This window comes from Pituophis catenifer, unplaced genomic scaffold (assembly GCF_029215685.1).
Source record: "Pituophis catenifer annectens isolate HBS135680 unplaced genomic scaffold, rPitCat1.0.hap2 SCAF_1, whole genome shotgun sequence".
Taxonomy (NCBI): Eukaryota; Metazoa; Chordata; class Lepidosauria; order Squamata; family Colubridae; genus Pituophis; species Pituophis catenifer.
In genome coordinates this window covers 193,136,896-193,148,474 of record NW_027256881.1, presented here as the reverse complement: position 1 = coordinate 193,148,474, position 11,579 = coordinate 193,136,896, and the positions used below count along the sequence as shown (strand labels likewise).

At 39.0% G+C, this 11,579-nt stretch overlaps 1 protein-coding gene across 2 annotated transcripts in view; it reads right to left on the bottom strand.

Moving 5' to 3' along the window:
• Positions 1-2,123: 2,123 nt before the first annotated feature.
• TTN (titin) overlaps positions 2,124-11,579 on the bottom strand; it is a 319,867-nt gene continuing 310,411 nt past the window's right edge. For both annotated transcript variants that reach the window (XM_070957152.1, XM_070957229.1), the window contains 4 exons: positions 4,845-11,113; positions 4,604-4,757; positions 3,545-3,829; positions 2,124-3,415 (listed from right to left, as the gene is read on the bottom strand). In XM_070957152.1, coding sequence (XP_070813253.1) covers positions 3,123-3,415; positions 3,545-3,829; positions 4,604-4,757; positions 4,845-11,113 — 7,001 coding nt within the window. In that variant the 3' untranslated portion in view covers positions 2,124-3,122. The remainder of the gene's footprint in view (positions 3,416-3,544; positions 3,830-4,603; positions 4,758-4,844; positions 11,114-11,579) is intronic.

Here is an 11,579-nt window from a genome sequence, read left to right as displayed (position 1 = left end):
CTATTATTATCCCTCCACAATTCAAGAACTAATGCCAAGAATTTGCTGGGGTTTTTAGAGCAATTATACTCCATTAAGTGATGTTGTTCCTTCTGCAAACTACAGAATGACTATGAAGGAACAGAGCAATTATTGTAATGTATAAATTTGTAGAGATATATAGGTCTGTTCCAAAGGCTAACATTACAATAGCAAGGATATCCCTATCTTCTATAAGTCTAGATCTAGAATATATCACTTGCTCTCATAGTCTATTATTCTAACAATCTCATGGAAGGGAATATACTTTTTTATTACCCAATACATTTTTCAAAACCTCAAAAATCACAGTTGCTGTAAGAAAACTTTCAAAACTTTCAATGGAATTAAGCTGTCGTTCACCATCTCATAACAGTTGGCAATTAGTCTCACATAACGATGTTATTGTTCAATGTTTTATGTAGTATTTTAGTCTTCACTGTAAATAAACAACCTTAAACTATGGACTTGCTGACTCTGGCATGATTAAGGCATTATATGGATGGGAGCAGTGTTTAACAAAAAATACATAAAATTTCTCTATCTTCTGTTGTTGGCCAGTTAAGGAGCCCATGAATAGTCCAGAATATGAGTGCCCATTGTGTTCTTCTGGCAGCTTTTTTTCTTTTTCTTTGAACTTTTTAATGCTGTCCACAATTATATTTCTTTATGATCCTCTATCCAGGGGCTAACCAGATCTGTCACATGTATTTTTTTTCTGAGGAAGGATGCATGTTTTTGCCTCCTATGGAAAGTTTAAATTAAATCAAGTTCAGTTTGGCCTGATTATAGCCACAATGTGCTGCTCAACCTGTCGGTCAAAAATCAGCTAAGGCTTTCAATTAAACAAGATGGTCTGCCTGTGCTTTATAGGATGGTATCATTGTCAAATTGGTAATAACTATGGTGTGATGATAGTTGACAAGGCTTAAAGCCTTTGGCATCAAAGCTGACAAAAAGCTTTGATGGCTTTTCTAAATTGTTACTCTGAATCAATTTCTCCCTGTCCTGCATCCCTCTTCCCTCTACTTCATTTTATAATAATTGCTGAAATACTTGAACAAATTGGCATCACAAAACCATTCAGCAGCTGCACACGCAAACATGGGCAGGTTTTATAATTATTTTTGCACTTAACACCATGCTGCACTGGATCCTGTTTGCACTACCCTAGAGACTGCTGATCCTCTCCATCAGTGAATGGAAAAGTGGAGATTATAAGGTCAATGGCCTGTGCTCGTTTTTGTTTCCAAGAGATGTAGCTGTGTTATTTTTTTTCCTTTGGTTCTGCTGTTGTCTTAATTTTTTCCATTCTTAAGACTGAGCATTTATTTAAAGTTCAACTTTGATGAGTAGGGATGGTAATGAATTCTTATCAGCCCTTCTCTGTTACAGAGGTGACTTTCTCTATTTCAGGGGTGTCAAACTCGCGGCCCGCAACCTGGATGTGTCTCACGCTGGCCACGCCCACCCCCGTTTTAGCAAAGGGGAAAATGTTGCGATATGTCATGTGACGACAACGTGACGACAATGTGAGTTTGACACCCCTGCTCTATTTGGGGGGGAAAAAAAAGATATTCAGAATGAGTTTGGTAATCCTGCTCTGACTGAAACACTTTCAGGTTTCAAACATCATCCCCAGATTTTTGGTGGTAAACCATATGCAACATTTGCGTAAACCATACGCAAATCGACTCTCCTGTTGCTTCCTTGCCTGGTGAAAAATGCAAGGCAGGATTCCCACATATTTAACAACAGTGTGATGAACGAAATTCCCTTTTCTCACTTAACCACTCTTTGCTTCCATGTCATTGCATTTTATTTAATTTTTCCTTTTATGGATTAGGGATGCTTACTGTGCACCAGGAATAAAGTCTGTAGGCTTTAAAGGGTTCATTTTGTGTAGTTGTAAATATTTAAATGGGAGAAACTGTGTGGGCTGAAAACAATCCAAAATCATGCAGCCGAATTTCACAATGTTAAGGAACTGAAGGACCATTTGTAGTTTCTGCATCATGGGTTAACCCCCCCCCCCAAACAGAGGTTGAAAGTAGGAATGCAAGTAGAAGAAAGAGGAACAAAAAAAGACTAGGATACAGAGGCGGTAATGTGCAGGTGGCATGCTTTATTTAAAACACTATCTCAAGGAGGTTCAGTAAAATAGCTAAGAGCTCACTAATAGTTTACTACTTATGAAACTAAACTAAATTTATGTTCAGGGCAAAATGTGATGTTATAGCAACAGTTTACATTTTCCTTAAACTGTGGTTGAGAACTTAGTTGCCCAGACTTGACATTATCTACCTAAATACTACCACTATTACATAATCACTGCATCCATGGAACCTCCAAGAGTTGGCACTGCTTCTGTACATGAGTTCCTAAACAGCTTTGTTCAATAACGGGATAGCCAGGTGATGTTACTTTTTTTGTAAGCTGTTCAGGCAGTCATTGTGCCAGAAACAATGCATAGAGAGGCGATGAACAAAATGCTGGCCGCTGACATTTTGTTCCATCTATGGTAAATCAGTCATGAGAAAAATAAAGTTTGACTTTGATCAGACCCAACATAAGCTATTAGAGTGGGGCTTACAGGAGGGTAAATGCAAACCTCACCAATGGCTTATGTTTCTGATTGCAAATAAATTCATGCACGCAACAAAACGTGCACAGCATCATCTCTTAGGTGTCAGGAAAGGAGTCTTCAACAGGGAGCCTCTCTACCTGTTGAGGCATTCTTAGACATCAACTTTTTGTTGAGGCACCAATATTAGTTCAATGTTGAGCAGGGTATTCGTTCCGCCAGGAACTTTCTCCTACCAACGGTTCCAAAAGTTACATTTTCAAATGTCATAAAATAAATGGTACAAAACTCCATAACCGTTATCATCGGCTATATACAGTATGTACATGTCAAATGAAAAAAAAAAAGTTTTAAAGTCACATAATGATGACGATAAATCATAGTGTAATTTCTAGGACCTTGTTCTCGTTCAGGAAGGTATAAAAATACTATTTTAAAAACTATATATTTACAAATCGATTATTTCAGTCCGTATGAGTCACTTGGCAGAAGTCAAGTGCAAAGAAAATAATTGTACTTTCTACATTGATCGAATGTTAATATTCACAGTGGCAGAGTCGATGCCAAAGTCATTTTCTAAATTCAGCGTGTAAAGGCCCTCATCATTCTTCTGAACATCCATTATGATAAACGTGGTTAAATCTTCACAGGTTTCAATATGGAATCTGCCCCCCTGGCTAGAAATATTTTGCCCTCTGCGGGACCAGGTTATTTCAGGAGTAGGTTCTCCAGAGAAAGCACAGGAGATGGTCAGCACTTTTCCTTCCTCGATGGAGATATCACTTGGAAGCGCTTCGATTTTGGGAGGTATCCCTTTGCAAAACAAGAAAAAAAAAGTTGAAAATTAATTCTCAGTGGAGGTTATGACTTCATTGGGACAGGAGGTATTCTAAAGGAAGTAGCAGGGATTTCTCTAACTCTACATATAATTGTATTGCTCACCTCTCATACCAGATTTAAGCAAGCTACTAGTTGAACTCTCCATTTGGGTCAGACTAGATTTCCCCGTTATACTGCTGGAGCTCATCTCTACAAAGGATTCTTTCATGGAAGACATGCTTTTGGCAGACATGCTTGCAAATTTCGTTTCAGTCATACTGCTACTGCTGAACGAAGCTTCTTGTTTAGAAGCGGACATTTGAAATGACTTTGAAGAAAAACTGTCCTGCATGCTCGCTTCACCACTGCTCCTCAACACTACCTCTTTTGGAGATTCTTCAATTAGAGCTGTGGAGCATAGCAAACATACATGAGGAAAAAAAACCAATGACATCACATTAGCTGGTAAAGACGCATGTTCTCTATTGACTTTATGAAAAGAAAAACAGGAGTGGCTTGCAATTTGAGGAAAACTGAATCTGGTTTTTGACATAAGGTTCCAATAATGAATAATGATGCAAGAATATTCTTATTGTAAATAAGTTATTATTACAATGATCAGGGAAATATAAATGGCTTAAAATTACTCATTAAAATTATAAGTACTCAAGAATTGTGGGGGGGAAATACTTAGAAGGGTGCTTTGTTTTCCTCATTTATATTCATTGAAAGCACCATTAAAAAATACCACAGCTTTCCTTAAATACAAGCCTGTATACAAAGAGATAGCAAACACAAAGTAACCCAATGATTCCTCGGATATGTACAGCCTTATATTTTATCTGAAAACTTCAATACTTTTTAAAATCCCGAAGGCTGTGCACTATTTGGAATTTAATATTCTTGAGAATTTTTTAATCAATTATCACCAGAACCAACGGGTTAATAGCCAAGATATGTTAGGATACTTGAAAGCTTTATGACAACACTGAGCTGGCATAAAATGTTTTCTTAAATATTTATTATACGCTTATTTAAATATAATAACATCCTCATTTAGATTGCACTTTTGATTCAGTACTTAAAGTGATACTTTAAAGAATCCACAAGATCAGCTGCTTTTCTTATATTATCTAAGTCCTAATGTCATTAAAGGAAAACTGGAAGACAAAATAAACTTACAAAGGACAGTCAAGGATGCTGTTGCAGAGCATTGCCCGTGAAAATTTTTTGCTTTGACTGTGTATTTTCCACTATCGCTCAATGCAGCATTTTGGATTGCAAGAGAATAAACATTCTTGGAACGATTTACTTGGACGTTGGATGAGAGAGCAATCTGATAACAGGAAGAGAGGTTTAATTAAGGTCATGTTTAATCCAAGCATGCAAATAATTTTTTTATGGCTAACAAATAATTACTTACTGGTTGATTATCTTTAAACCAATGAATCTCAGGAGAAGGATCTCCAGTGACTTCACAGGTCAGTAGCACATTCTGTCCTTCATTAACATTTTGAGATTTTGGTTGAGTGATGAAGGTTGGGGCATTTGAAAGATCTTTGGAAACGTTCATTTCGAAGTGGCATTTTATGATACCATCTTCTGTCTTTCCTTCACAGGTAAGTATTCCCTCATCTCTCTGAGTAGCCTTGCTAATGGTCAATGTATGGTCACTTCCAGATACACCGTATCTATAATCTTCAGAGTTAGCTAACTGTACTCCATTTAGCAGCCATTTTACATCAGAAGCATTGGGAACATTGGCTTTGACAACAGTTCTTTCGCCTTCAGACACTGACATTTTGGTGGTAGTGGCTTTAACTTCTGGATGAGGTTTCTTAATATCTTCAGGTATATGAGACTTCTTAACAATTTCCTCTTGGACTTCTGCCTTTTCTTGAGAAGTCACAGCAGCTTTCTTTTGGGTAGATAATTCAAGGACTTCTGCTTCTTTCTGAACCAGCTTTTGCATTTTGGCTAAGCTTGATATCTCAGAACTCGTATCTTCAGGTATTAGAGACGTCTTAACAATTTCCTCTTGGACTACTGCCTTTTCTTGAGAAGTCACAGTAGCTTTCTTTTGGGTAGATAATTCAAGGACTTCTGCTTCTTTCTGAACCAGCTTTTGCGTTTTGGCTAAGCTTGATATCTCAGAACTCGTATCTTCAGCTATTAGAGACGTCTTAACAATTTCCTCTTGGACTACTGCCTTTTCTTGAGAAGTCACAGTAGCTTTCTTTTGGGTAGATAATTCAAGGACTTCTGCTTCTTTCTGAACCAGCTTTTGCGTTTTGGCTAAGCTTGATATCTGAGAACTCATATTTTTGAATGCTTGTCCAGTAAACTGGAAGCTAGTTTTAGAAGAGCTACCTTCTCCAATAATCTCACATGTATATTCACCTTGGTCAGAGTCTTGAAGATTATGAATATTAAGTTCATAAGTTCCATCAGCTGCATAATGAAGTTTGAAACGATCATCTTCTTTTAATTTCTTGCCATCTTTATACCAGGCTACTTCTCGGACACTTAACACACTGCTCTCAACTGAACAGAATAGTTTCACTTTATCGCCCGAAACATCAACCTTCAGCTGTTGTGTTATCTTGGGAGCCATAACAACTGGCAAGTCTACTTTTTCAGCTGGTGTGGTTTTCTCTGCGACGGTCGATTTTGCTTTGGAAGGGGCAGGTGATGGTTCAGGAGACTTTACTCGCTTTGGAGATTTTACTCTGTCTGGAGATTTCACATGCCGTTCAGGAGACTTGACCCTTGGAGGTGACGTAACTGCTTTTTCTGGAACCCTTTTTCGTTGAACAGTTAAGCTAAAGTGAGCTTCCTGCCTTCCTTCAGAATTTTCAACCACAACAGTATAGCTGCCCTCATCTGAGATCTGGACAGATGAAATTTCAAATGTAGACTTATATTCAGTGCGTGTCACTTGATAACGCCCAGAAGAAACAAGAACTTGTCCACCACGCAGCCATGTGACTGTTGGTGTTGGTTCACCATCAGTGTCACATGAAAATCTTGCAGTCTCTCCTTCAGAAACTGTGATTGAACGGGGTTTTGTTAATATTGTAGCAGGTAGAGTGGTTTTAAATTTCCGGTGCACAGCTTTTTCTTCTATTGATTTTTCCTCTGACGCACTGATTTTCTTTTCAGCAGAAGCATGATGTTCATATGATGATAATGACTCCCTTGTTGCTGTCAGTTCCGACTTGACTTCTCTTACCGAAGACTTTGCTTCTGTTTCAGAAATTTTCTTAAATGAAGAGATTGCATATGTATCAGTTCTTGTCAGATCAGGAATAACAGTTCTAGGAACTTCCTCATCTCTGCGCTGGGAACTATATGTAGTATAGTCTCCTCCTGTAACATCTAATGTTGCATAGTCTGAACATTCTCCTTTATAGTTTGTAGACACAACACGGTATGTGCCACTGTCATCAATATGGCAATCAAGGATCTCTAAGGTCAATACACCACTAGTGTTGGTAGAATGTATCTTGTGGCTCTCTTGGATTTCAACACCATTATGATACCATTTCACCTCAGCAGTTGGCTTGGACTGAACATTCAGAATAAATCTGGTGTTGGTACCACATGGGACACGATGTGAGCGCATTCGGAGAGTGATGCGTGGAGCATGATCTAGAGTGAAAGGTTCTTGAGTCAGAACTTCATGCTTCCTTTCCATTGTTTTTTGAGTTTTCAAAGCAGCTTTCATGGATTCATACCTGGAAAATATATCAAATCTTGCTGTTCTTTCAAATCGAGAGAGAGATCGTTCACTGGATACTGGACTTGGTGAACGTGGACGAGTTCTTTCTGGTGTGGGAGATCTTCTCTCAGGTTCTTCCACAGGATGTGAATGAGGCCGAATTAATTCTGAAACAGGTCGCATCAGTTCAATATAAGTTGGAGAAAGAGAACGTCTTCTTCTGAGTAATCTTGAAGGAGGTGAATATTCCCGATGAACGTGTCTCACCATTTCTATTTCCTCTTCTTCCTCTTTTGATGTGATTTCAGTTATTTCTTTTTCTCTCCTTCTCCTCATCCGTCTCTTTTCTTCTTGTGACATATATTCCAGTTCACTCCTGTATTCAGAGAGCCGCTGCCTGGTAGTAACTGGTCGTAAGAGTTCTTCATCTTCTTTCTCAGCCATTATTCTCTCCTTTTGTTTAGGTTGCCTATAAGCTGCTCTGTCATGACGTTCTCGAAGCTGTGCATAAGTTGCAGTCGTGTCTTCTTTAGTGGGTATATGATAAGTTGCATATCTCAACTCTCTTCCCCTAGATACTTCTGCAGCTCTCTGTGCATCTGTTGCAGAGTAATGAAGAGAGGACAATTCAAAGCGTGGAGGGCTTCTGCTTGGAGGTGAAGCAGAAAAGCCTAACTCCAGTTCTTCTTCAAGTAGCAGTCTTTCTTCTTCAATCCGCTTCATGGCCAAGTAATCATCGACAGGCAGAAGTATTTCTTCATCAGAAAGATCACCAAGGGATCGCCTTCTTGGCCTATAATAAAAGTCATAATCAGGAGAGGGTGTGCGACGACGTGCTGGTCTCACTATTTCAAGATCATCTTGTGACAATTTAGGTATGCGCCACTTAGGTTTATATTGATCCGAAATGCGTGGCAGTGGCATTACATAGAATTGTTCCCATCTGGAAAGACGAATGCGCTTGGGTCGCTTCTGAACAATTCTGTCAAGTTTTCCTGGCATTTCATACTGGTCTCTCAGCTTCTTGTACCACTTCATGTCCGACATAGGCACAAATAGTTTGATGTTCTGATCTTCTTCAAGAGAAGTCACATGCCTGCGGGGCTCTGGGATCTCATAAGGCATTCGGAGTCTCTTTTCCTCTTTAATTTGTTCCTTCGTCAGCTCAAATTCACCTTTGACAGTTTTTGTGCTTACAGCTGGTTTATACAAGATAGCAGCTTCTCTCAGAGCTTCCTGGGCTACTTGTGTCAGTGCAACAGTTTCTGTTCTGGAAAGAATTTCTGCCATTCTCACAGTCTTGTCAATTCTTCTCTGTACAACTTTTTGCTTCTCTTCTTCAGACTTATATTCCCGCTTGATGTACCTCAAGCGTTCTACTTTCAAGTAAGCCTGACAGCTTGTAGAACCAGCATTGTTTGTAGCCGTAACTCTGTAATAGCCACTGTCTTCAGGCAAGGTATCCCTTATATGTAAAGCATAATAATCTAATCCTTCATGTACAACTTCAATATTGGGACTAGCTGAGAGCGGCTGACCATCTTTTTCCCACTTCAGTGTTGGTTTTGGTATGCCAGAGACTCTGATCTCAAAGCAGACATGCTGGCCTTCTTGACATTCAGAATTTGCCAATAGCCTTTTGAACATGGGTCGCAGAGTGGTGTCTTCGGCAGGAGCATGATGAACAACGGTTAGTTTAGCTTTGCAGCTATCCTCACCATATTTGTTACGTGCCAGCACTGTGTATTCAGCATCGTCATCTTCATTAAGATTGTGGATTAGAAGTTGATAAAGACCTTTATCTGTTTCAAAGGTATACTTCCTGTCATCATCTCCTGGTTTGATTTTCTGACCTGATTTGAACCAGGTTACACGAGGTTCTGGGTGAACTGTTATAGTTACTCCAAACCGGATATTGTCACCAACATAGGCAGTTCGGTTATATAGAGGCAAGGTAAATTCTGGTGGCCTCTCCAAAAGTCGCATGGTATCTACTCGGCGCTTCACTCTCTTGACAGTTCGGCATCTGTAATAGTCAGAAACTTCTCTGATACCTTTAACAAATAGTTCGGCATAGGAACTGTCTTCCCCATAGTCATTCACAACTTTGCATCTATAGGTACCATCATCTGCTCTACCAATATCTTTGATGTACATTGTAGCTATGCCTTCATGATAGGTGATTTCATATTTTTCACTGTTTTCCAGTTGCTTCACTCCAAAATACCAGTACACTTGTGTGGCTGAGTCATAGTTTTCAATTTTGCAGACGTATTTGACATGTCCACCTTCTTCTCCAACAGCATGCATTATTTGACCAGAAAGCGGGCCAATATCAATTGATGCCACTTTAACTTTAGCAACAGTAACTCCCCTCTGAGATCTGACAGCACCTCCCCATGAAATACGGGCAGTTGATATAACGGTACTCCATTCCTTCTTCACCAGTGTTTGGTAGTAACGCCTATGTCTTAATGTTTTGATTACTTTAGTGCTGGTTTTCTCGGTTCTCTGCTTCAGCCAGGGATGGTTAAGAGCTTCTGTAGCAGTCATACGAGATTTTCTTTCTTTTACTAGTAGGCGGTCAATAAAGTCCATGGCCTCAATGCTTATATCTTTGAAGGCTTCGTCATCAAAATTGTATTCGGCACTGATGATGTTTTCAACTGTCTGTTGGTTTGTTTCAGCAAGGAAAGGATTCAGGCCACTTAGAAGTATATACACTAGAGTGCCAAGAGACCACATATCCGTGGCTGTGCTAACCAAATCATGCTGATGGACTTCAGGACCATAATATTCAGGAGAAGTAAACTGAAGCCTGAAATTATCACCGGGTTTCAGTTGTCTTGCCTGGCCAAATTCAATAAGTTTAATTGTAGAACTTCTTCTTGTGAAATAAATAATGTTTTCAGGCCTGATATCAAAGTTTCCAATGCTGTGACTGTGTAAGAATTCCAGAGCTTCGCATACTTGGCGTACATAGCTTACAATTTCTCTTTCATTAAGTTCAAAACCAGGAATGTTCAATCTTTCAAAGATGTCAACTCCAGAGATGAATTCGGAGATCATGATCAACTCTTCCAAGCTTTCAAATGATTCATGAAGATACAAAATATTTCTGTGTCTAGCAATGTTTAGGATAGAAATTTCTTTCTTTACTAGTACTTGATCGGCACCTTTAACTTTGACAAATTTAGCCAGGTAAGTCTTCTTGGAGGCAATCTCAACGCACCGGTGAACAATTCCAAACTGCCCACGGCTGAGTTCTTCAGCAATCATATATCTATCGTAGAGCTCCTTTGTAGAAGAATGAGTTGCCTTGGCTGTGGTGACTTCTCTGGCCTCATCAACTTCTTCATCATAATTAAATACTTTTGTCTTATCTTCTTTGGTTATAACAGAGTCTGTTGATTCAGAAGGCTGACTTTGCCCAAACTTATTTTCTGCTATAACGCGGAAGACATAGCTTGTCTTACCAAACAGGTTCACTACAGTGTATCGTGTCTCACGAGCTTGGCCGACACGGATCCACCTTTCAGCTGTTGTAGCACGTTTCTCAATGGTATAATGTGTGACTCTACTTCCACCATCACTGGCTGGAGCGTTCCATGTTAAGTTGACAGAATCCCTTGAAACCTCACTGGCTTTCAATCCTCTTGGTGCATCGGGTACGTCAGCCACATCTAATTCAACTGTTTTCTGATCAATGCCAAATCTGTTCTTAGCACAGACAATGTAGAAACCGGCATCTTTTCTGTCCACACCATTAGGGAAAACAAGAGATGTGAAGGATCTCGTAACGATAACTTGGTAATGTCCATTTGTGTCAATGAGATCTTGCCCCTTCTGCCAAGTGATCACCGGATCAGGCTTGCCGCTGAATGGAATTTTGATGCTAATAACTTCCCCACGGAGGGCATGAACAGCTCCCATACCTTCCAGATTTTTAGGTAGGTGGATTTTAGCAGGAACTATTTAAGAAAAAAACACACAAGAAAAATTAAATTAGCAAACTGAATACAGTAAACAAATTTAATATTGTTTTTAACAGAGGAAAAGTGATTCTCTGGGAGCGGGACATTTTTTCAGCTTAAAGTCTATTTGAAATTTACTTTGTGCCATAAATTCTTTCCATTGCCAAATAATCAAAGTTCATATTATAATATTTGGAGATTATCCACACAAAGTGCAGCTTTCAGCAATTTTTGCACCGCTTCTTACTAGATACATACATCATAGAGAGTTATCTAATACCATGATAGAAAGTTCATTGAAATATTTCACAAAAGCTATGCTAAAATTATGAATGCCAGTTTGGGCATAACTGAATTTTTCTATGATAGAAGCAGTTGTGAGATAATTGTTCCCTGAAAAGGCTGGTACAACATGTACTAATTGTTTTAAAAATGTGTTCCATATATTGTTTTTTTTTTTTTA